At 44.3% G+C, this 22,020-nt stretch overlaps 2 protein-coding genes across 2 annotated transcripts; both read left to right on the forward strand.

Moving 5' to 3' along the window:
- The first annotated feature begins 12,449 nt into the window (after positions 1-12,449).
- LOC124677496 (14 kDa proline-rich protein DC2.15-like) lies at positions 12,450-12,851 on the forward strand. Its single transcript, XM_047213480.1, has one exon. It carries the CDS (start codon positions 12,450-12,452, stop codon positions 12,849-12,851), a length of 402 nt encoding a protein of 133 aa, XP_047069436.1.
- An 8,178-nt stretch (positions 12,852-21,029) lies between these two features.
- LOC124677405 (14 kDa proline-rich protein DC2.15-like) lies at positions 21,030-21,431 on the forward strand. The gene has a single exon (XM_047213392.1). The coding sequence runs from the start codon at positions 21,030-21,032 to the stop codon at positions 21,429-21,431; it is 402 nt and encodes a 133-aa protein (XP_047069348.1).
- The last annotated feature ends 589 nt before the right edge of the window (positions 21,432-22,020 follow it).

A 22,020-nucleotide genomic window follows, 5' to 3' on the forward strand; every position in this document is an offset into this window, starting at 1 on the left:
ACCAATCTTGTAGACGACGTATGCCGATGAGTTCGGCACTTCCGGTGCTGCCAACGCGAACGGCGGCGGTGGATGGGGCTGGAGTGGCATCTCTCCTTTGTAAGTCCCCGGAGCTGGTCCCGACGGAGAATACCGATGGCTCATGATTTCTGGATCACGCGCGGAGCGACACGCTCCAAAGTGTTCACCGAGGCTCTCGGAGTGGCGGTGCAGCGAATGAGCCACCATGTAGTTGATCTCTCGACGCGGCGACCTGGTGCGTTCTTCGACGGGGCGGACAGGTCCACCCCATCGAGCGCGCCTACGGGTGAGAACCCCTTCCACCCGACGCCATGGGAGCGGGTTACGTGGAAAGAGCCGATGAGTTCGGCTTCGAGGACTGCCTTGATCTCGTCATGCTTCTTCTTGAGCTCGTCAGGCAGATCCTCGTACTTGACCGGAGTGCTTTCCGCCATCTCGGATGTAGATGGCGATGCGGTGGATGTCGAAGATGGTCCCACCGGGCGTGCCACCTGACCTATACCTGGTCAGGAAGGTGTTGGATGATGCCTCGCTTAGTTTCCTGCATGGCATACACGTAAACGTTAAATACGAGCCTCGATCGGCTCTCAGGTTGTCCTGTGAATCGGCTCAAAGAGCCGATCCACCCATGATTCGTACAAGGTGTCCGAATATATGGTGGTCCTGCTTGATCAAGATAAAGCTAAAGCGATCTATGACGATTTAGGGTTTTCACCGCATAATCGGATCATCCTACTCACGATTGGGCCTCGCGCTCGCGTACGGTGACCGTAAGCCGATCCTAGACGGGGCCTAAAAACCAACACGAGGTTGATCCCGGAACATCCTGTCTAGGGCTAGCAAACTCCACCCTACACGCCGCTGGATCCTCCAACCCTTTGTAAGGCCTAACTATTGCGGATATTAAACTAATCCTTGAAGAACAAGGAGCAACCGTAACGGATCGGATCTACTAAACTATGATCAAGCGGGGTGCCGCCCCTACACCTAAAATAGGTGTAAGGGCGGCTAGATGTATAAGGGTTGCACTACGACAGCATATGATACGAAGAACAATGCTAACCCTAACACATCTAAGATAACTACGTTGCTCGCCATCAAAAAGGCTTCAGTACGAGCAACGCATGAACAACGTAGATAGGCTTATGCTGCCTAGATCGCAAGATGCGATCTAGGCAGCATGGTTCTTACCAGGAGAAACCCTCGAGACGAAGGAGTTGGCGATGCGCCGAGATTTGTTTGTGTTGAACGTTGGTTGTTGTTTATTCCATAAACCCTAGATACATATTTATAGTCCAGGGGACTTTCTAATTCAAGCGTGCACCTAACCGTGCACGGGTAAAACTCTAACTCCTAACCGACTCGTAATCTAATATGTTACAGATACAAGGGCAAACTAGCCCAAACGTTGCATATAAGGCCGATTCACGTATTTCTTCTGTATGTAATCTTCAAGCCCATCTTGATCACGGCCCACCTCTGATCCGGTCAAATTCTGGTGATAACACGTGGAACCTGCACAACACAACCAAAGTACTTTGCCCCAACGAAACAGTGAGTTTGTCAATCTCACCGGCTTGCTGTAACAAAGGATTAACCGTATTGTGTGGAAGATGATTGTTTGCGAGAGAAAACGGTAAAAACAAGTATTGCGACAGATTTGTATTTCGGTATTAAAGAATGGACCGGGGTCCACAGTTCACTAGAGGTGTCTCTCCCATAAGATAAAAGCATGTTGGGTGAACAAATTACGGTCGGGCAATTGACAAATAGAGAGAGCATAACAATGCACATACATGTCATGATAAGTATAGTGAGATTTAATTGGGCATTACGACAAAGTACATAGACCGCCATCCAAGCTGCATCTATGCCTAAAAAGTCCACCTTCGGGTTATCGTCCGAACCCCCTCCGGTATTAAGTTGCAAAGCAACGAGACAATTGCATTAAGTATGGTGCGTAATGTAATCAACAACTACATCCTCGGACATAGCGCCAATGTTTTATCCCTAGTGGCAACGGCACAACACAACCTTAGAACTTTTCGTCACTGTCCCAGGTGTCAATGCAGGCATGAACCCACTATCGAGCATAAATACTCCCTCTTGGAGTTAAGAGCAAAAACTTGGCCAGAGCCTCTACTAATAACGGAGAGCATGCAAGATCATAAGCAACACATATGCAATAACTTGATAATTAACATAACATGGTATTCTCTATCCATCGGATCCCGACAAACACAACATAGAGTATTACAGATAGATGATCTTGATCATGTTAGGAAGCTCACAAGATCCAACAATGAAGCACAATGAGGAGAAGACAACCATCTAGCTACTGCTATGGACCCATAGTCCAGGGGTGAACTACTCACTCATCACTCCGGAGGCGACCATGGCGGTGTAGAGTCCTCCCGGGAGATGAATCCCCTCTCCGGCGGGGTGCCGGAGGAGATCTCCGAATCCCCCGAGATGGGATTGGCGGCGGCGGCGTCTGCGGAAGGTTTTCCGTATCGTGGTTTTTCGCATCGGGGGTTTCGCGACGGAGGCTTTAAGTAGGCGGAAGGGCGAGTCGGAGGGCTGACGAGGGGCCCACACCATAGGGCGGCGCGGGCCCCCCTCTAGCCGCGCGGCCCTATGGTGGCGGCGCCTCGTCGCCCCACTTCGTATCCCTTTCGGTATTCTGGAAGGTTCGTGGCAAAATAGGACCCTGGGTCTTGATTTCGTCCAATTCCGAGAATATTTCGTTACTAGGATTTCTGAAACCAAAAACAGCGAGCAAACGACAGCGGCACTTCGGCATCTTGTTAATAGGTTAGTTCCGGAAAATGCACGAATATGACATAAAGTGTGCATAAAACATGTAGGTATCATCAATAATATGGCATGGAACATAAGAAATTATCGATACGTCGGAGGCGTATCAAGCATCCCCAAGCTTAGTTACTGCTCGTCCCGAGCGAGGTAAAACGATAACAAAGATAATTTCTGAAGTGACATGCCATCATAACCTTGATCATACTATTTGTAAACATATGTAATGAATGCAGCGATCAAAACAATGGTAATGACATGAGTAAACAAGTGAATCATAAAGCAAAGACTTTTCATGAATAGTACTTCAAGACAAGCATCAATAAGTCTCGCATAAGAGTTAACTCATAAAGCAATAAATCAAAGTAAAGGTATTGAAGCAACACAAAGGAAGATTAAGTTTCAGCGGTTGCTTTCAACTTGTAACATGTATATCTCATGGATAATTGTCAACATAGAGTAATATAACAAGTGCAATATGCAAGTATGTAGGAATCAATGCACAGTTCACACAAGTGTTTGCTTCTTGAGGTGGAGAGAGATAGGTGAGCTGACTCAACATAAAAGTAAAAAGAATGGTCCTTCAAAGAGGAAAGCATCGATTGCTATATTTGTGCTAGAGCTTTTATTTTGAAAACATGAAACAATTTTGTCAACGGTAGTAATAAAGCATATGAGTTATGTAAATTATATCTTACAAGTTGCAAGCCTCATGCATAGTATACTAATAGTGCCCGCACCTTGTCCTAATTAGCTTGGACTACCGGATCTTTGCAATGCACATGTTTTAACCAAGTGTCACAATGGGGTACCTCCATGCCGCTTTGTACAAAGGTCTAAGGAGAAAGCTCGCATTTTGGATTTCTCGCTTTTGATTATTCTCAACTTAGACATCCATACCGGGACAACATGGACAACAGATAATGGACTCCTCTTTAATGCATAAGCATGTGGCAACAATTGTTATTCTCATATGAGATTGAGGATATATGTCCAAAGCTGAAACTTCCACCATGAATCATGGCTTTACTTAGCGGCCCAATGTTCTTCTCTAACAATATGCATGCTCCACCCATTAAGGTGGTAGATCTCTCTTACTTCCGACAAGACGGACATGCATAGCAACTCACATGATATTCAACAAAGAATAGTTGATGGCGTCCCAGAAACATGGTTATCGCACAACAAGCAACTTAATAAGAGATAAAGTGCATAAGTACATATTCAATACCACAATAGTTTTTAAGCTATTTGTCCCATGAGCTATATATTGCAAAGGTGAATCATGGAATTTTAAAGGTAGCACTCAAGCAATTTACTTTGGAATGGCGGATAAATACCATGTAGTAGGTAGGTATGGTGGACACAAATGGCATAGTGGTTGGCTCAAGTATTTTGGATGCATGAGAAGTATTCCCTCTCGATACAAGGTTTAGGCTAGCAAGGTTATTTGAAACAAACACAAGGATGAACGGTGCAGCAAAACTCACATAAAAGAAATATTGTAAACATTATAAGACTCTACACCGTCTTCCTTGTTGTTCAAAACTCAATACTAGATGTTATCTAGACTCTAGAGAAACCAAATATGCAAACCAAATTAGCAAGCTCTAAGTGTTTCTTCATTAATGGGTGCAAAGTATATGATGCAAGAGCTTAAACATGAGCACAACAATTGCCAAGTATCAAATTATCCAAGACATTTTTAGAGTTACTACATGTAGTATTTTTCAATTCCAACCATATAACAATTTAACAAAGAAGAAACTTCACCATGAATACTATGAGTAGAGCCTAAGGACATACTTGTCCATATGCTACAGCGGAGCGTGTCTCTCTCCCATAAAGTGAATGCTAGGATCCATTTTATTCAAACAAAACAAAAAACAAAAACAAACCGACGCTCCAAGCAAAGTGCATAAGATGTGACGGAATAAAAATATAGTTTCGGGGAGGAACTCGATAATGTTGTCGATGAAGAAGGGGATGCCTTGGGCATCCCCAAGCTTAAACGCTTGAGTCTTCTTAGAATATGCAGGGGTGAACCACGGGGCATCCCCAAGCTTAGAGCTTTCACTCTCCTTGATCATATTGCATCATACTCCTCTCTTGATCCTTGAAAACTTCCTCCACACCAAACTCGAAACAACTCATTAGAGGGTTAGTGCACAATAAAAATTAACATGTTCAGAGGTTACACAATCATTCTTAACACTTCTGGATATTGCATAAAGCTACTGGACATTAATGGATCAAAGAAATTCATCCAACATAGCAAAAGAGGCAATGCGAAATAAAAGGCAGAATCTGTCAAAACAGAACAGTCCGCAAAGATGGATTTTATTAGGCCACCAGACTTGCTCAAATGAAAATGCTCAAATTGAATGAAAGTTGCGTACATATCTGAGGATCATGCACGTAAATTGGCTTAATTTTCTGAGCTACCTACAGGGAGAGTAGACCCAGATTCGTGACAGCAAAGAAATGCTGGAACTGCGCGAGTAATCCAAATCTAGTACTTACTTTACTATCAAAGACTTTACTTGGCACAACAAAACTCAAAACTAAGATAAGGAGAGGTTGCTACAGTAGTAAACAACTTCCAAGACTCAAATATAAAACAAAAATACTGTAGTAAAAACATGGGTTGTCTCCCATAAGCGCTTTTCTTTAACGCATTTCAGCTAGGCGCAGAAAGTGTAACTCAAGTAACATCAAAAGATGAAGCATCAACATCATAATTTGTTCTAATAATAGAATCATAAGGTAACTTCATTCTCTTTCTAGGGAAGTGTTCTATACCTTTCTTGAGAGGAAATTGATATTTAATATTACCTTCCTTCATATCAATAGTAGCACCAACGGTTCGAAGAAAAGGTCTTCCCAATATAATGGGCAAGATGCATTGCATTCAATATCCAAGACAACAAAATCAACGGGGACAAGGTTATTGTTAACCATAATATGAACATTATCAACTCTCCCCAAAGGTTTCTTTTTAGCATTATCGGCGAGATTAACATCCAGATAACAGTTTTTCAATGGTGGCAAGTCAAGCATATCATAGACTTTCTTAGGCATAACAGAAATACTTGCACCAAGATCACATAAAGCATTACAATCAAAATCTTTGACTCTCATTTTAATGATGGGCTCCCAACCATCCTCTAGCTTTCTAGGAATGGAAGTTTCAAGTTTTAGTTTCTCTTCTCTAGCTTTTATGAGAGCATTTGTAATATGTTTTGTGAAAGCCAAGTTTACAGCGCTAGCATTGGGACTCTTAGCAACTTTTTGTAAGAACTTTATAACTTCAGAGATGTGGCAATCATCAAAATCTAAATCATTACAATCTAAAGCAATGGGATTATCATCCCCAAGGTTGGAAAAAATTTCAGCGGTTTTATCACGAGCGGTTTCGGCGGTTTTAGCGAGTTTCGAGGTAATTTTGCGCGCTTTGCACTAGGAGTAGAAGCATTGCCAACACCAATTATTTTATTATTGATAGTAGGAGGTGCAGAAACATGTGAATCATTAGCATTGTTAGTGGTGGTAATAGTCCAAACTTTAGCTACATTTTTCTCTTTAGCTAGTTTTTCATTTTCTTCTCTATCCCACCTAGCACGCAGTTCAGCCATTAATCTTATATTCTCATTAATTTTAACTTGGATGGCATTTGCTGTAGTAACAATTTTATTTTCAATATCCCTATTAGGCATAACTTTCGATTTCAAAAGATCAACATCGGAGGCAAGACTATCAACCTTAGAAGCAAGAATATCAATTTTATTGAGCTTTTCCTCAACAGATTTGTTAAAGGCAGTTTGTGTACTAATAAATTCTTTAAGCATAGCTTCAAGTCCAGGGGTGTATTCCTATTATTGTTGTAAGAATTCCCATAAGAATTAGCATAACCGTTACCATTATTATAAGGATATGGCCTATAGTTATTACTAGAATTGTTCAGATAAGCATTGTTGTTGAAATTATTATTTTTAATGAAGTTTACATCAACATGTTCTTCTTGGGCAACTAATGAAGCTAATGGAACATTATTAGGATCAACATTAGTCCTATCATTCACAAGCATAGACATAATAGCATCAACCTTATCATTCAAGGAAGAGGATTCTTCAACAGAATTTACCTTCTTACCTTGTGGAGCTCTTTCCGTGTGCCATTCAGAGTAATTAACCATCATATTATCAAGGAGCTTTGTTGCTTCACCAAGAGTGATGGACATAAAGGTACCTACAGCAGCTGAATCCAATAAATTCCGCGAAGAAAAATTTAGTCCGCATAGAAGGTTTGGATGATCATCCAAGTAGTCGAGTCCATGGGTTGGGCAATTTTTAACCAAAGATTTCATTCTTTCCCAAGCTTGAGCAACATGTTCATTATCCAATTGTTTAAAATTCATTATGCTACTCCTCAAAGATATAATTTTAGCAGGGGGATAATATCTACCAATAAAAGCATCCTTGCATTTAGTCCATGAATCAATACTATTCTTAGGCAGAGATAGCAACCAATCTTTAGCTCTTCCTCTTAATGAGAAAGGAAACAATTTTAATTTTATAATGTCACCATCTACATCTTTATACTTTTGCATTTCACATAGTTCAACAAAATTATTGAGATGGGCAGCGGCATCATCGGAACTAACACCGGAAAATTGCTCTCTCATGACAAGATTAAGTAAAGCGAGGTTTAATTTCAAAGAATTCTGCTGTAGTAGCAGGTGGAGCAATAGGTGTGCATAGGAAATCATTATTATTTGTGCTAGTGAAGTCACACAACTTAGTATTTTCAGGGGTAGCCATTTTAGCAGTAGTAAATAAAGCAAACTAGATAAAGTAAATGCAAGTAAACTAATTTTTTTGTGTTTTTGATATAGCAAACAAGACAGTAAATAAAGTAAAACTAGCAACTAATTTTTTTGTGTTTTGATATAAGTGCAGCAAACAAAGTAGTAAATAAAATAAAGCAAGACAAAAACAAAGTAAAGAGATTGAGAAGTGGAGACTCCCCTTGCGGCGTGTCTTGATCTCCCCGGCAACGGCGCCGGAAAAGAGCTTGATGGCGTGTAACTCACACATTCGTTGGGAACCCCAAGAGGAAGGTATGATGCGCACAGCGACAAGTTTTCCCTCGAGAAAGAAACCAAGGTTTATCGAACCAGGAGGAGCCAAGAAGCACGTTGAAGGTTGATGGCGGCGGGATGTAGTGCGGCGCAACACCGGAGATTCCGGCACCAACGTGGAACCTGCACAACACAACCAAAGTACTTTGCCCCAAAGAAACGAGTGAGGTTGTCAATCTCACCGGACTTGCTGTAACAAAGGATTAACCGTATTGTGTGGAAGATGATTGTTTGCGAGAGAAAACGGTAAAAACAAGTATTGCAGCAGATTTGTATTTCGGTATTAAAGAATGGACCGGGGTCCACGGTTCACTAGAGGTGTCTCTCCCATAAGATAAAAGCATGTTGGGTGAACAAATTACGGTCGGGCAATTGACAAATAGAGAGAGCATAACAATGCACATACATGTCATGATAAGTATAGTGAGATTTAATTGGGCATTACGACAAAGTACATAGACCGCCATCCAAGCTGCATCTATGCCTAAAAAGTCCACCTTCGGGTTATCGTCCGAACCCCCTCCGGTATTAAGTTGCAAAGCAACGAGACAATTGCATTAAGTATGGTGCGTAATGTAATCAACAACTACATCCTCGGACATAGCGCCAATGTTTTATCCCTAGTGGCAACAGCACAACACAACCTTAGAACTTTACATCACTTGTCCCAGGTGTCAATGCGAGGCATGAACCCACTATCGAGCATAAATACTCCCTCTTGGAGTTAAGAGCAAAAACTTGGCCAGAGCCTCTACTAATAACGGAGAGCATGCAAGATCATAAACAACACATATGCAATAACTTGATAATTAACATAACATGGTATTCTCTATCCATCGGATCCCGACAAACACAACATAGAGTATTACAGATAGATGATCTTGATCATGTTAGGCAGCTCACAAGATCCAACAATGAAGCACAATGAGGAGAAGACAACCATCTAGCTACTGCTATGGACCCATAGTCCGGGGGTGAACTACTCACTCATCACTCCGGAGGCGACCATGGCGGTGTAGAGTCCTTCGGGAGATGAATCCCCTCTCCGGCAGGGTGCCGGAGGAGATCTCCAGAATCCCCCGAGATGGGATTGGCGGCGGCGGCGTCTCTGGAAGGTTTTCCGTATCGTGGTTTTTCGCATCAGGGGTTTCGCGACGGAGGCTTTAAGTAGGCGGAAGGGCGGAGTCGGAGGGCTGACGAGGGGCCCACACCATAGGGCGGCGCGGGCCCCCCTCTGGCCGCGCGGCCCTATGGTGGCGGCGCCTCGTCGCCCCACTTCGTATCCCTTTCGGTCTTCTGGAAGGTTCGTGGCAAAATAGGACCCTGGGTCTTGATTTCGTCCAATTCCGAGAATATTTCGTTACTAGGATTTCTGAAACCAAAAACAGCGAGAAAACGAGCAGCGGCACTTCGGCATCTTGTCAATAGGTTAGTTCCAGAAAATGCACGAATATGACATAAAGTGTGCATAAAACATGTAGGTATCATCAATAATATGGCATGAAACATAAGAAATTATCGATATGTCGGAGGCGTATCAGTTCTAGACACCCGGTGACAGCTGACGGACATTGCTTTTCAGAATAAAAGCAACATTTTGAAGAAATAATTACGAAAACTTGCATTTGCCTATGACTTTCTGGTCCATGGTTGTAGCTAGTGCATTAAACACCTCTTTCGCTGTAATGAACTTGTTGAGTATGCTCATACTCACCCTTCTTTGATCCCCCCCCTGATTAGTTATGGACGCATCAAAGGTGGATCTACAGTGAAACTCGAAGATAGAGGAGTCAACTACTTCAAGAGACATGATCCTGCCAACAGAGTCAACCACTACATCTGACATGGAGAAAACCTAGATTAAAAGTAGAAGGGAACTAGCTCCCTAATCCCAGCACCTAAGTAGCTAGAATCTAGCCATAGTCTCTCTAGCTAGTCAAGTACCCCTATAGATAGAGTTAGTGATAAGTTAGACTACGAGTTGTTCTTCTGGAGTTTATTTGCAGTTTTACCTCATTGTAAAGTAGGACACTGTGCTGATATTCTATAAAGAGTCTGTGTGTAATTCTATAGACATGCCTTGGACCCGCAAATATTTCTGTTTTACCCCTCTAAGGGATGTAATTCTAGTGGAACGGTGTTTCATTGGTATTATGTCAACGACATGCATACCACACCATGCAGTGGTACGCTGGGTCACCACATGCAGTCGACGGAAGAGGAGATATCCTCTCACATCGCGTGGGGGCAGGCGTTAGGCGCGGCAGTGTCTTCTGGTCAGCGGCGATGCGAGCTCCAGGGCTGTTTGGCGGCGACGTGGCTGGATCTAGCGCAAACGCCGGGGCGGCGGCCCAAGAAGCTGGGTTCGGCGACGCGTCGTGCTTGGGTGCGGCAAACTTTCATGGCGGCGGGGAGGTGGACTTGGGCCATGGCTAGTGGTACCCTCCACGGCGACAGTGGTCCCGAGCAGTGCAGCTCCGATACCCTTACTAGCGCGGCCACGCTCGACGGTGGTTTGCCGTCTTCCAGCGCCCCTCCTTACCGGCGGCTCACGATGGTGGCCTACTTCGGTGTTGGGGGTGGCGGCGGAAGACTCGTCAACGGGTTTGTGGTCGGTGGTGGCCTCCTCTTTTGCTGATGAGGTCGAACGGCGGGCGGTGGCATGGGGCTTCCGATCTGCCTAATAAAGGTGACAGTCCTAGGTGTCCTCTTCTGCGAAGATGGTGACATTCCTGAGGTTGGTCCTTCTTCATCTGGCCGAAGTGGTGACTTCTGGAAGGCTTCGCCAGCGAATGTAACAGTGCACCTTATGTCCGGAGTTTTTTGCATCGGCTGGTATTCGGTCGTGCGCACCCATGCTTTTCTTCCGACCGTTTGGTTCTAGAGGGAGTCATGTGAAGCTCTTTTCTATGTTGCCATAAGATGATATTTTGGTCCATGGTGAAATCAGAGACGGAGAAAATCATGAAAACCGGATTGGATGACTAGTAATGGAGGTTTGAGTCTCTTTGATGTTGAGGGACTCGCTTGGTGTTCTGAGTTTCGCAGCAGTAGTATGCAAGTGGGGGCGACATCACAGGTGAAGTTCAGAGTCTTACCTTTTAGGATGAAAATCTAAGGTCTAACCTTAATTGGTTGTGCGTGAAAATGGCTATACTGAAGGCATTTGTTTTCAGAGAGGAGTCTATCTTCAGGGTGAAAATTTAAAATCTTTTGATCAGGCGACAACTGCGCTTGTTCACTGTTCCCTCTTGGAGACGTCGCTTTTGGAGAGCTTGTAGTTCAGATGTTGTTTTGCTGTTGTTTTGGTGGTGGATATATTATCCTGGGGCTAAAATACCATAAAGGGACTTTTTTTTTAATTTTCTTTTTCTTTTTTGGCTGCGTGCATACATATTGCCATTAGGGTATTGCGTTGTTGCAGAGGTAGAGTGTAATTGATATCTCTCGATATTAATATATTCCCTTTATCGAAAAAAAATCAGTCAATATATGATGAAATGACTGTGGTGGTGTATTTTGCCATGGTGCAAAATTTTAGTGAAAGGCTTGTAATCCGGAATTTTGAGTGATTTTGGGACACATATATTAGTAATTTTTGAGGAATATTAAGTTTCTTCTTTAGATTTTCATATAGAAATATATATAGCTGGTAAACTTACAAACGTCAGCACCACACTGAAGTTGTAATCTTGTTTTATTAGAATGCATCGGCGCGCATGAGATCCTGGGTCGTGACGCGTGGAGGTCAAAACTAAACGAGCCGCAACAATTAGACTGAATCATAAAGTTTGATCATTGCTGAATTCACCATATACACCTCGTACGCAGAACAAGTTACTTGAGACCTGATTCCTTACAGAGTGATGGACAAGAGGATATAGAGCTCTGAGCTACCATGATTCATGACTAACCATCTGAAGCAACAGCTTGGTTCTATATTCATGTTCGAATATGGTTGGATTGCTTGGAACGATTCAAACAAGTTGCTCCTTGCATTTTATGATTCCTCTGGCTGGAGCTAGCTAGCTGTACTCTTGCAGTTCTCGGCCCGTCCGTGAAGTAGTAGATGCAATATTCAAACTAAAAGAAGATTCTCGATTTAGCAACAATTCAGTACGTCTAGATCGTAATAATCTAGAATAACATCAATCACCAAGCAGGAACAAACAACTCAACATGCATCCACTAATGATGCAATGCATGAATCTTGGTCACTAGCGCCATTACAAATTATATAACCAACGTACGTACATTCTGCGTATACCGATCCAGATCGGAACTCCTAATCGCCCAAAGTTCACGGGCAAGATAACACGCTAATAATTCATCAGCATTGCACCACTCTTTCACCTATAAATACCAAACCCAAGCACCATCTCATAGCATCACAAGCACCTAGCAGTCTACAGCTCCAGAGCCAATCGACCATTTTGCTCTGAGCTTCTACGTGGTGTAGTGATCACTCGCAGCAATGGCAGGCAAGGCATCGATCGCGTTGTTCCTCGCTGTGAACCTGGTCGTGTTCAACATGGCCAGCGCGTGCGGGGGGAACTGCCCAACTCCTGCCACACCAACCCCGTGGACGCCTTCGACTCCAACCCCAACTCCAGCCTCTTTCGGCAGGTGCCCGCGCGACGCGCTGAAGCTGGGCGTGTGCGCCGATGTGCTGGGACTTATCAAGGCCAAGGTGGGCGTGCCACCCACGTTGCCGTGCTGCCCGCTGCTGGAGGGGCTCGTCGACCTGGAGGCCGCCGTGTGCCTTTGCACGGTGCTCAAGGCGAACATCCTCGGCATCAAGCTTAACCTCCCTATCGATCTCAGCCTCGTCCTCAACCACTGCGGCAGGAGCGTCCCCACCGGATTCAAGTGCTAAGTGATCAGTCTCTCGGTTCATCGATTCAGGTGCTGCCGAGCAAGATGTGCATGTCTTGCGATTTTGTTTTAAAGCACATTTGTTTGTTTGCTTATTTGTTTGCTATTGACGTGCTCGCTACATGTGATCTGCATATGCAGGCATTAGCAGAGTATGTAGCCGGTCCGTTCCATCCTCTCTCCTGTTAATTATTCTTAATTCTTAATTTTTTGATGATATATTATGTTTATTTGTACGTACTATGATCTGCAATTCTACATGCTCGATTAAAAAGTTTGTTCTTACTACTTCGTGTGCGTGGATAGTTCGGTGATTTGCCAAGTATGCATGTTGATTAATGGTGGACGAATTTGTCCAGTAAAAGTATGTGTTTTTTTGGAACAGACGGTAAAAGTATATGAGCAGAGCACTCGAAATCAAAATACACTTTTTCATAAGCCTCGCAACTTTAAGACTTGAAGTAAAAATGTATTTATAATCAACATTTGGCAATTATAATGCCCGTTATTATTTTACACTTCATACAATTCAGTGCTAGCCATAATAACACTCGGAAAACGAATCAACCCTACACAAATAACTCAAATTGTTTCCCATTATTTGATTCTATTATATTAAGAGTAAGTGAGCGGACTCGGCTCGAGGCGAGCCCAACAAACGGCTCAAGTCAAAAATTGACATGTGTGCACCATTTGTAAGATTTTGGTCCAATAGAATAATTTACTCGTTCTCTTCCTCGAGGCGTGTTCATGGCCCTCATTGCACCCCCCCCCCCCTCTGATGCCGGGGGTAAACCTAGGTCCGGTTCTCAAGATTAGGCGGCGGCGCCATGGTATCATTATCTTCTTGAAGATGTCGTCTTGGCCATCTAGAGGGAGGCCGATCCAATATTTGGGGTCTGGGGGCCATGCATGTGTTGTGTTGCCGACATTGGTCACTGCCCGAGGCTTGGGCTTCCGGGGCGCTATGTATGACATGGTGGACGCATCTTGGTCGGCGTCTTCCTAGAGTCCGTCGACCCTGATGCACGCACCGATGCCATGGGGCATGCCGCGTCCGGCTGCACCGAATGGCGCGCCGCACGTACGCGCCGCCGCCGGGGTTCAGGCGACCTCGTGCTCTTCGGGCAGGCGACAACACCATCGGCGCCCTGCTTCCCGACCACGGCACCGGCGCCCTACCAGAGGACCTACGCTAGCTCCGTTTCCGTTGCTGTTCATTTTTTGCGGTTTGCTTACCTGTTCTATTTTCTATTTTTGTTTTGATTATAAGTTTTATAGTACATTTTATTTCTTATATTTTTTTCCTTTTTATTTTCTTTGTTTCCTCTTTTTTTTTGTATTTGAAATGCTCATATTGTGATGAAAATGTTTATAGTTTCAGAAAATGATCATAGTTTTTTATAACAATGTTGTCATTTCATGGACTGTTCAGGAGATTATAAAAAAATCGTGTTTACAATTTTGGAGATTTTTCTAAATTTCGAATACACTAAATAGCCTATAGATACATCTAGATTTAGATATATCTCAATGATCTATTTATAGACGGGGGTAGTATTTTTAATCGAATTATTTTCAAAATTGTATTTTTTTTGAGATTTAACATATTTTTGATTTTTATAGTTGGACATTATAAGAGGTTGAACATTTTTTGAATCTGAACATTTTTAAATTTAAACATTTTTAATTTTCTTTAAATCTTAAGAAAAAAAGAAACAAAAAATAAAAATAAAGAGAAAAGCTAAAAGAAAACAGAAAACACAAACAGAAAACAGAAAATAGAAACAAATAAATAGAAAAAACAAAAAATGCGAACTGGGCCAACCTGTAAGGATTCGTAGCACAGAAAACAAAAAATTTCCTACTGCGAGAACGCAATCCAAGCCAAGATGCAATCTAGAAGACGGTAGCAATGAGGGGATGAACGAGACTCACCCTTGAAGATTTCCAAAGCCTACAAGATGAGGCTCTTGTTGCTGCGGTAGACGATCACTTGCCGCTTTCAAAAGCGCGTAGAAGATCTTGACGGTGCCACAATCGGGCAGCACCTCCGTACTCGGTCACATGTTCGGTGTTGATGAAGACGACGTCCTTCTCCCCGTTCCAGCGGGCAGCGGAAGTAGTAGCTCCTCCTTGAATCCAGCAGCACGACGGCGTGGTGGCGGTGTTGATGGAGATCTCCGGCGGAGCTTCGCTAAGCGTTGTGGGAGAGGTGGAGTTGTGGGGCGGCTAGGGTTTTGGGAGAGGGGGTGGCCGGCCTCCAAGGGGTGCGGCCAAGGTGGTGGCTTTGGTGTGTCCGGCCCCCTCCCCTTGCCCCTCATTATATTGGTGGAACCCCCAAGTGTTGGACTACAAGTGTTCGAATAAGACCCCAACTCAAAACCTTCCATGTGTAGGGAAACCTACCCAAGGTGGGATTCCCACCTCAAGTGGGACTCCCATCCTTCCATGAGGGGGGTGGCCAGCCACCTTTGGTGGAGTCCACCTGGGACTCCACCCCTCTAGGGTTGGCCGGCCATGGGAGGTGGAGTCTCTTCGGAACTCTGCCTTCCAAAGTGATTTCTTCCGGACTTTTCTAGAACCTTCTAGAACCTTCCATAAATGCACCGGATCATTTCCAAACTTGGAATATGACTTCCTATATATGAATCTTATTCTCCGGACCATTCCGGAACTCCTCGTGATGTCCGGGATCCCATCCGAGACTTCGAACAAAACTTCAAACTCCATTCCATATTCAAGTTCTACTAATACGACATCAAACCTTAAGTGTGTCACCCTACGGTTCGCGAACTATGTAGACATGGTTGAGAACTCTCTCCGACCAATAACCAATAGCGGGATCTGGAGATCCATAATGCCTCCCACATATTCAACGATGACTTAGTGATCGAATGAACCATTCACATACGATACCGATTCCCTTTGTCACGCGATATTTTACTTGTCCGAGGTTTGATCATCGGTATCTCTCTATACCTTGTTCAACCTCGTCTCCGACAAGTACTCTTTACTCGTACCGTGGTATGTGGTCTCTTATGAACTATTCATATGCTTGCAAGCTATTTAGACAACATTCCACCGAGAGGGCCCAGAGTATATCTATCTGTCATCGGGATGGACAAATCCCACTGTTGATCCATATGCCTCAACTCATACTTTCCGGATACTTAATCCCACATTTATAACCACCCATTTAAGCAGTGGCGTTTGATGTAATCAAAGTCCATTACATCATTCATATAATGACATAACCTTGTTATTAATAACATCCAATGTTCATGATCATGAAACAATGATCATCTATTAATCAACAAGCTAGTTAAGAGGCTTACTAGGGACTCATTGTTGTTTACATAACACACATGTATCAATGTTTCGGTTAATACAATTATAGCATGGTATATAAACATTTATCATAAACACAAAGATATATAATAACCACTTTTATTATTGCCTCTTGGGCATATCTCCAACACAACCATGCCAACCATACCGCGCATGTGGGTGTGCGGCATGCGGTAACTAGCGACCTGGTCGGGATATAGGATTTGCCCCCGTTCAGTGTTAGGGTTAGGAGTAGCAAACTGATTGCGCGAGTATCCTAACAAATATATTGTTGGACAAGTGGTCTATGGTAAGATTTAGGTTGACTGAAATTCTGTTTGTCTCTTGGGTGAGCTCCTTCTGTAACAAAACAAACAAATTTTAAATTGTTAAAAAATTATACAAAATTTTCTGTTTTGCATCTCTACAGTGTAAGTTGTTGTACTTTAAGCCTTTGGCCTTGTCCCGTAGTCCAATACAAATTATGAAATTCTCTTGCCCTACGTGGGTATGTCAAGTGGTGGGACTAAAGTTTAGTTCCAAATTGCAAGTTGAGAGAGAGAGAGAGAGTTGGAGTAGTTAAAGTTTAGCCCATAGTCCAATATAAGTTATGAAATTCTCTTGCCCTAACACTACCTTAACTGAGGTTATTAGCGACGACAACTAATCTCCCACCAATGAAGGGCATTTGCTAGCCAGCCCCTAACACTACAAAAATTAGTATGACGATTTACAAACCCATTCCAGAATTGACGTGAACAAATACAAGCCAAGGATCCATACATCTCACTCATACCTGGGCATATCTCAGGCCAGGCTGGGCTTCAAGCCGAGCCAAGGAAAGCCCGACATCTAAAGTTCAGGCCTAGGCTAGGCCTGGCCCGACGGGATTCACGATTTTCCAGATCCAAGCCCGGCCCGATGAGAAGCCCGACGACCTGAAGCTCGGCCCGACGACCCGACAATGATCCTTTCCTAGCGATCTTAGCAGCAAAAATACGGCTGTTTTATCGTTTACAATAGCACTTCACAGAAATACAACAAAATGTCACGGTTCACAACAGAATAACACTCAGAACATCCAGATCTTCACATATTATGCCTTTGTTGAAGATGTCTATAAAGCATCGAGGTCCCATTTCGTGGATTGGCTCCACAAGTGAAGCTACATAAATTGCATCTTGCCCAACGTTCTATCACAATGATGTAATCCTTTGTAGTAGTGATTTCCACTCGGGTGTAGTGCTGCCACTCTGGGGAGACTCGATTTTCATTCCCGTTCTCTATCTGCCAAAAATGTTTTAGAAATATCAGATCTGAGTCATCTGACTATGAAGCAAAGAAGCAGAGATCTGCCAAAAACCACTGTACTTCTCTACGCATGGGCGACGGAGGACAACATCGGCTGAGGGAGAGGACGGAGGTGCGGCCGGCCGCAGGATGAGGACGCAGGTCGACGACCGCGGACGAGGAGGCGGGTCGACGGCCGTGGACGGGGAGGCGGGTCGACGGCCGCGGGCGAGGATGGACATGCGGCGGCCGCAGACGACTCAGGGGCGGCGGCCGCGGGCGAGGACGCGGGTCGGCGGCCACGTGCGAGGATGGAGGTGAGGCAGCCGCGGACGATGGAGGGGCGGCGGCTGCGGGCGAAGACGGAGGTGCGGCGGCGCTCCAGAGGAAGGACGTGCTCGATTTGGTAAATTAATTAATTACGTTTCTTATTTCTAACCTAGCGACGTTGGGAATGGTCAATATGGGAAATTTGTGACAAGATATTTTTTCTGACGCACCGTAAGGAAGAAAAGCCCCCGTGTCATCCCGCACGGGCGACCCGGACAGCAGAAACCCTAGCTGCCGGGCCAGCCACCTCCTCTCCGTCGCCACCGTGTGATCCGACGGGCAAAGACTGTGTGACAGTGGACGGTGGCTGGTATCTCCTCACACGTCATGGCGTGGGGCAGGCGTTAGGCGCGACTGGTCGGTGGTGGCGCGAGATGTAGGGCTGGTTGGAGGGCGACGTGGCTGGATCAGGCGCGAACGCAGGGGCGACTACCTCGGGAAGGTGGGTTCGGCGGCGCATCATGCTTGTGCGTGGAAAACTGCCATGGCGGCAGGGACATGGGCTTGAGCCATGGCTGGTGGTGCCCTCCACGACGGCGGAGGTCCCGAGCGGTGCATCTCTGATACCCTTGGCGGCAGCCGCGCTCGGCGGTTGTCAGCGGTCTTCCGGGGCCCCTCCTTCCCGACGGCTCATGGTGGTGACCTATTTCGGTTTTGGGGGTGGCGGTGGATGACTTGTCGACGGGTTTGTGGTCGGTGGCGGCCTCTTCTTTTGCTGATGAGGTCGACCGACGGGCGGTGGCATGGGAGCCTGCCGATCTTCCTAATAAGGGCTCCTTTGATTCAAAGGATTTGCATAGGAATTGTGTAGGATTTGGTTCCTATGGGAAAAATTCCTATACATGTTGTTTGATTCATAGGAACATATCCTATATGAAAAATTCCTATAGGAATCTTGTAGTGTAATTTCTATAGGAAAAAAGCATTAGCTCATACCTCATGGAAAAATTCCTATGCTACAATCAAACAAACTTCATCTTCCTATAAGTTTCAAGTAGACATGCCATTCCAATCCTATACCTTTCCTATTCCTATGCTTTTCCTATCCTTTAAATCAAAGGAGCCCTAAAGGTGCCCGTCCTAGGTTTGCTCTTCAGCGAAGATGGATACCTTCCCGAGGTTGGTCCTTCCTCATATGGCCAAAGTGGTGAGTTCCGCAAGGCTCGTCCAGCGAATGTAACGATACACCTTATGCGTGGAGTTTACTCGGATCGGCTGGTATTCGATCGTGCACACCCGTGCTTTTTTTTTCCGACCGTTTGGTTCTGGAGGGAGCGGCGCGAAGTTGTGTTCTATGTTGCCATCGTATGACATTCTGATCCATGGTGAAATTAGAGGCGGAGAATATCATGGAAGCTGGATTGGAGGAGTAGAAATGCATGTTCGAGTCTCTTTGATATTAAGGAACTTGCTTGGTGTTTTGGGGTGTCGGAAAAGCAACATATAAGTGGGGGCGACAACACAGGTGAAGATCAGAGCCTTACCTATCTCGGTGAAAATCCAAGGTCCAATCTTAATTAGTTGTGCCTGGCAATGGCCTTGTTATCTTTAGGGTGAAAACCTACAATCTTTTGATCAGCCAACAACGATGCTTGTGCATTGTTTTCCTCTTTGAGGCGTCACTTTTAGAGGGCCTGGAGTTGAGCTGTTGTCTTGGTGGTGAATGTATTATTGCTGCTATGGCTGGAATACCATAGCAGAACTTTTTATTTTTTAGTTTTATTTTTATTTTTTTAGCTGTGTGCATCCGTACTGCCATTAGGGTATTACATTGTTGCAGAGGCTCGGTGTAATTGGTATCTGTCGATATTTATATATTCTCTTTATCGAAAAATAAGTCAGTCAATATATGATCAAATCACTGTGGTCGTGTATTTTTGCCTGGTGCAAAATTTTACTGGAAGGCTTGGAAGCTGGAAATTTTGAGAGATTTTTGGACACATATATTAGAAATTTTCGAGGAATATTAAGTTCCTTCTTTAGATTTTCATATAGAAATAGCTGGTAAACTTACAAACGTCAGCACCACACTGAAGTTGTACTCTTGTTTTGTTAGAATGCATCGGCGCACATGAGATCATGGGTCGTGGCTCGTGGAGGTCAAAACTTAACGAGCCGCAACAATGAGACTGAATCATTAAGTTTGAACATTGCCGAATTCACTATATACACCTCGTACGCATAACAAGTTACATTAGACCTGATTCCTTACAGAGTGATGGACAAGAGGATAGAGCTCTGAGCTACGGGAATGGTGTTTTGGCACATGGGAGCATATGCTCCCTTTATTTTGAAATGCATGTTACATACATTTTGAAATTTCAGAAAATTGAAATGAAAAATTCGAACGTACATCTTCATGTGCTACACGCTCACAAAGTCGTTTCATAAAAATCCGACTTGTCGTGTGACGTGTGTAAAAAATACAAAATTCAATGCTGAAAATAAGTCTTTTCGGGAGATAAATTTTCTCTTTTTTACAGAGACCACAAAACATATTGGTTCCTCGCGAAACTTGATGAACGTACGTATATTGTGGAGATGTACATGTAGAATTTTTTGTCAAAAATTTTCGACATTTCGAAATATGATTTTTTGATAGAGGGAGCATATGCACCCGGGAGCCGAATTGAATTTCCGTCTGAGCTACCATGATTCATGACTAACCATCTGAAGCAACAGCTTGGTTCTATTCATGTTCGAATATGGTTGGATTGCTTGGAACGATTCAAACAAGTTGCTCTCCTTGCATTTTATGATTCCTCTGGCTGGAGCTAGCTAGCTGTACTCTGGCAGTTCGGCCCGTCCGTGAAGTAGTAGATGCAATATTCAAACTAAAAGAAGATTCTAGATTTAGCAACAATCCAGTACGTCTAGGTCGTAATAATCTAGAATAACATCAATCACCAAGCAGGAACAAAACAACTCAACATGCATAATGATGCAATGCATGAATCTTGGTCACTAGCGCCATTACAAATTATATAACCGACGTACGTACATTCTGCGTATACCGATCCAGATCGGAACTCCTAATCACCCTCACATGCAAGGTTCACGGGCAAGATAACACGCTAATAATTCATCAGCATTGCACCACTCTTTCACCTATAAATACCAAACCCAAGCACCATCTCATAGCATCACAAGCACCTAGCAGTCTACAGCTCCAGAGCCAATCGATTATTTTGCTCTGAGCTTCTACGTGGTGTAGTGATCACTCGCAGCAATGGCAGGCAAGGCATCGATCGCTCTGTTCCTCGCTGTGAACCTGGTCGTTTTCTCCATGGCCAGCGCGTGCGGGGGGAACTGCCCGACTCCTGCCACACCAACCCCGTGGACGCCTTCGACTCCAACCCCAACTCCAGCCTCTTTCGGCAGGTGCCCGCGCGACGCGCTGAAGCTTGGCGTGTGCGCAGATGTGCTGGGACTTATCAAGGCCAAGGTGGGCGTGCCCCCCACGTTGCCGTGCTGCCCGTTGCTGGAGGGGCTCGTCGACCTGGAGGCCGCCGTGTGCCTTTGCACGGTGCTCAAGGCCAACATCCTTGGCATCAAACTTAACCTCCCTATCGATCTCAGCCTCGTCCTCAACCACTGCGGCAGGAGCGTCCCCACCGGATTCAAGTGCTAAGTGATCAGTCTCTCGGTTCATCGATTCAGGTGCTGCCGAGCAAGATGTGCATGTCTTGCGATTTTGTTTTAAAGCACATTTGTTTGTTTGCTTATTTGTTTGCTACTTGACGTGCTCGCTACATGTGATCTGCATATGCAGGCATTAGCAGAGTATGTAGCCGGTCCGTTCCATCCTCTCTCCTGTTAATTATTCTTAATTCTTAAATTTTTGATGATATATTATGTTTATTTGTACGTACTATGATCTGCAATTCTGCATGCTCGATTAAAAAGTTTGTTCTTATACTTCGTGTGGGTGGATAGTTCGGTGATTTGCCAAGTATGCATGTTGATTAATGGTGGACGAATTTGTCCAGTAAAAGTATGTGTTTTTTTGGAACAGACGGTAAAAGTATATGAGCAGAGCACTCGAAATCAAAATACACTTTTTCATAAGCCTCGCACTTTAAGACTTGAAGTAAAAATGTATTTATAATCAACATTTGGCAATTATAATGCCCGTTATTATTTTACACTTCATACAATTCAGTGCTAGCCATAATAACACTCGGAAAAAGAATCAACACTACACAAATAACTCATATTGT

The sequence above is a fragment of the Lolium rigidum genome, chromosome 7, assembly GCF_022539505.1.
Source record: "Lolium rigidum isolate FL_2022 chromosome 7, APGP_CSIRO_Lrig_0.1, whole genome shotgun sequence".
Classification (NCBI taxonomy): Eukaryota; Viridiplantae; Streptophyta; class Magnoliopsida; order Poales; family Poaceae; genus Lolium; species Lolium rigidum.

Coding starts and splice junctions, on each gene's coding strand:
- LOC124677496 (XM_047213480.1), top strand. CDS start 12,450: ATGGCAGGCAAGGCATCGATCGCGTTGTTCCTCGCTGTGAACCTGGTC.
- LOC124677405 (XM_047213392.1), top strand. CDS start 21,030: ATGGCAGGCAAGGCATCGATCGCTCTGTTCCTCGCTGTGAACCTGGTC.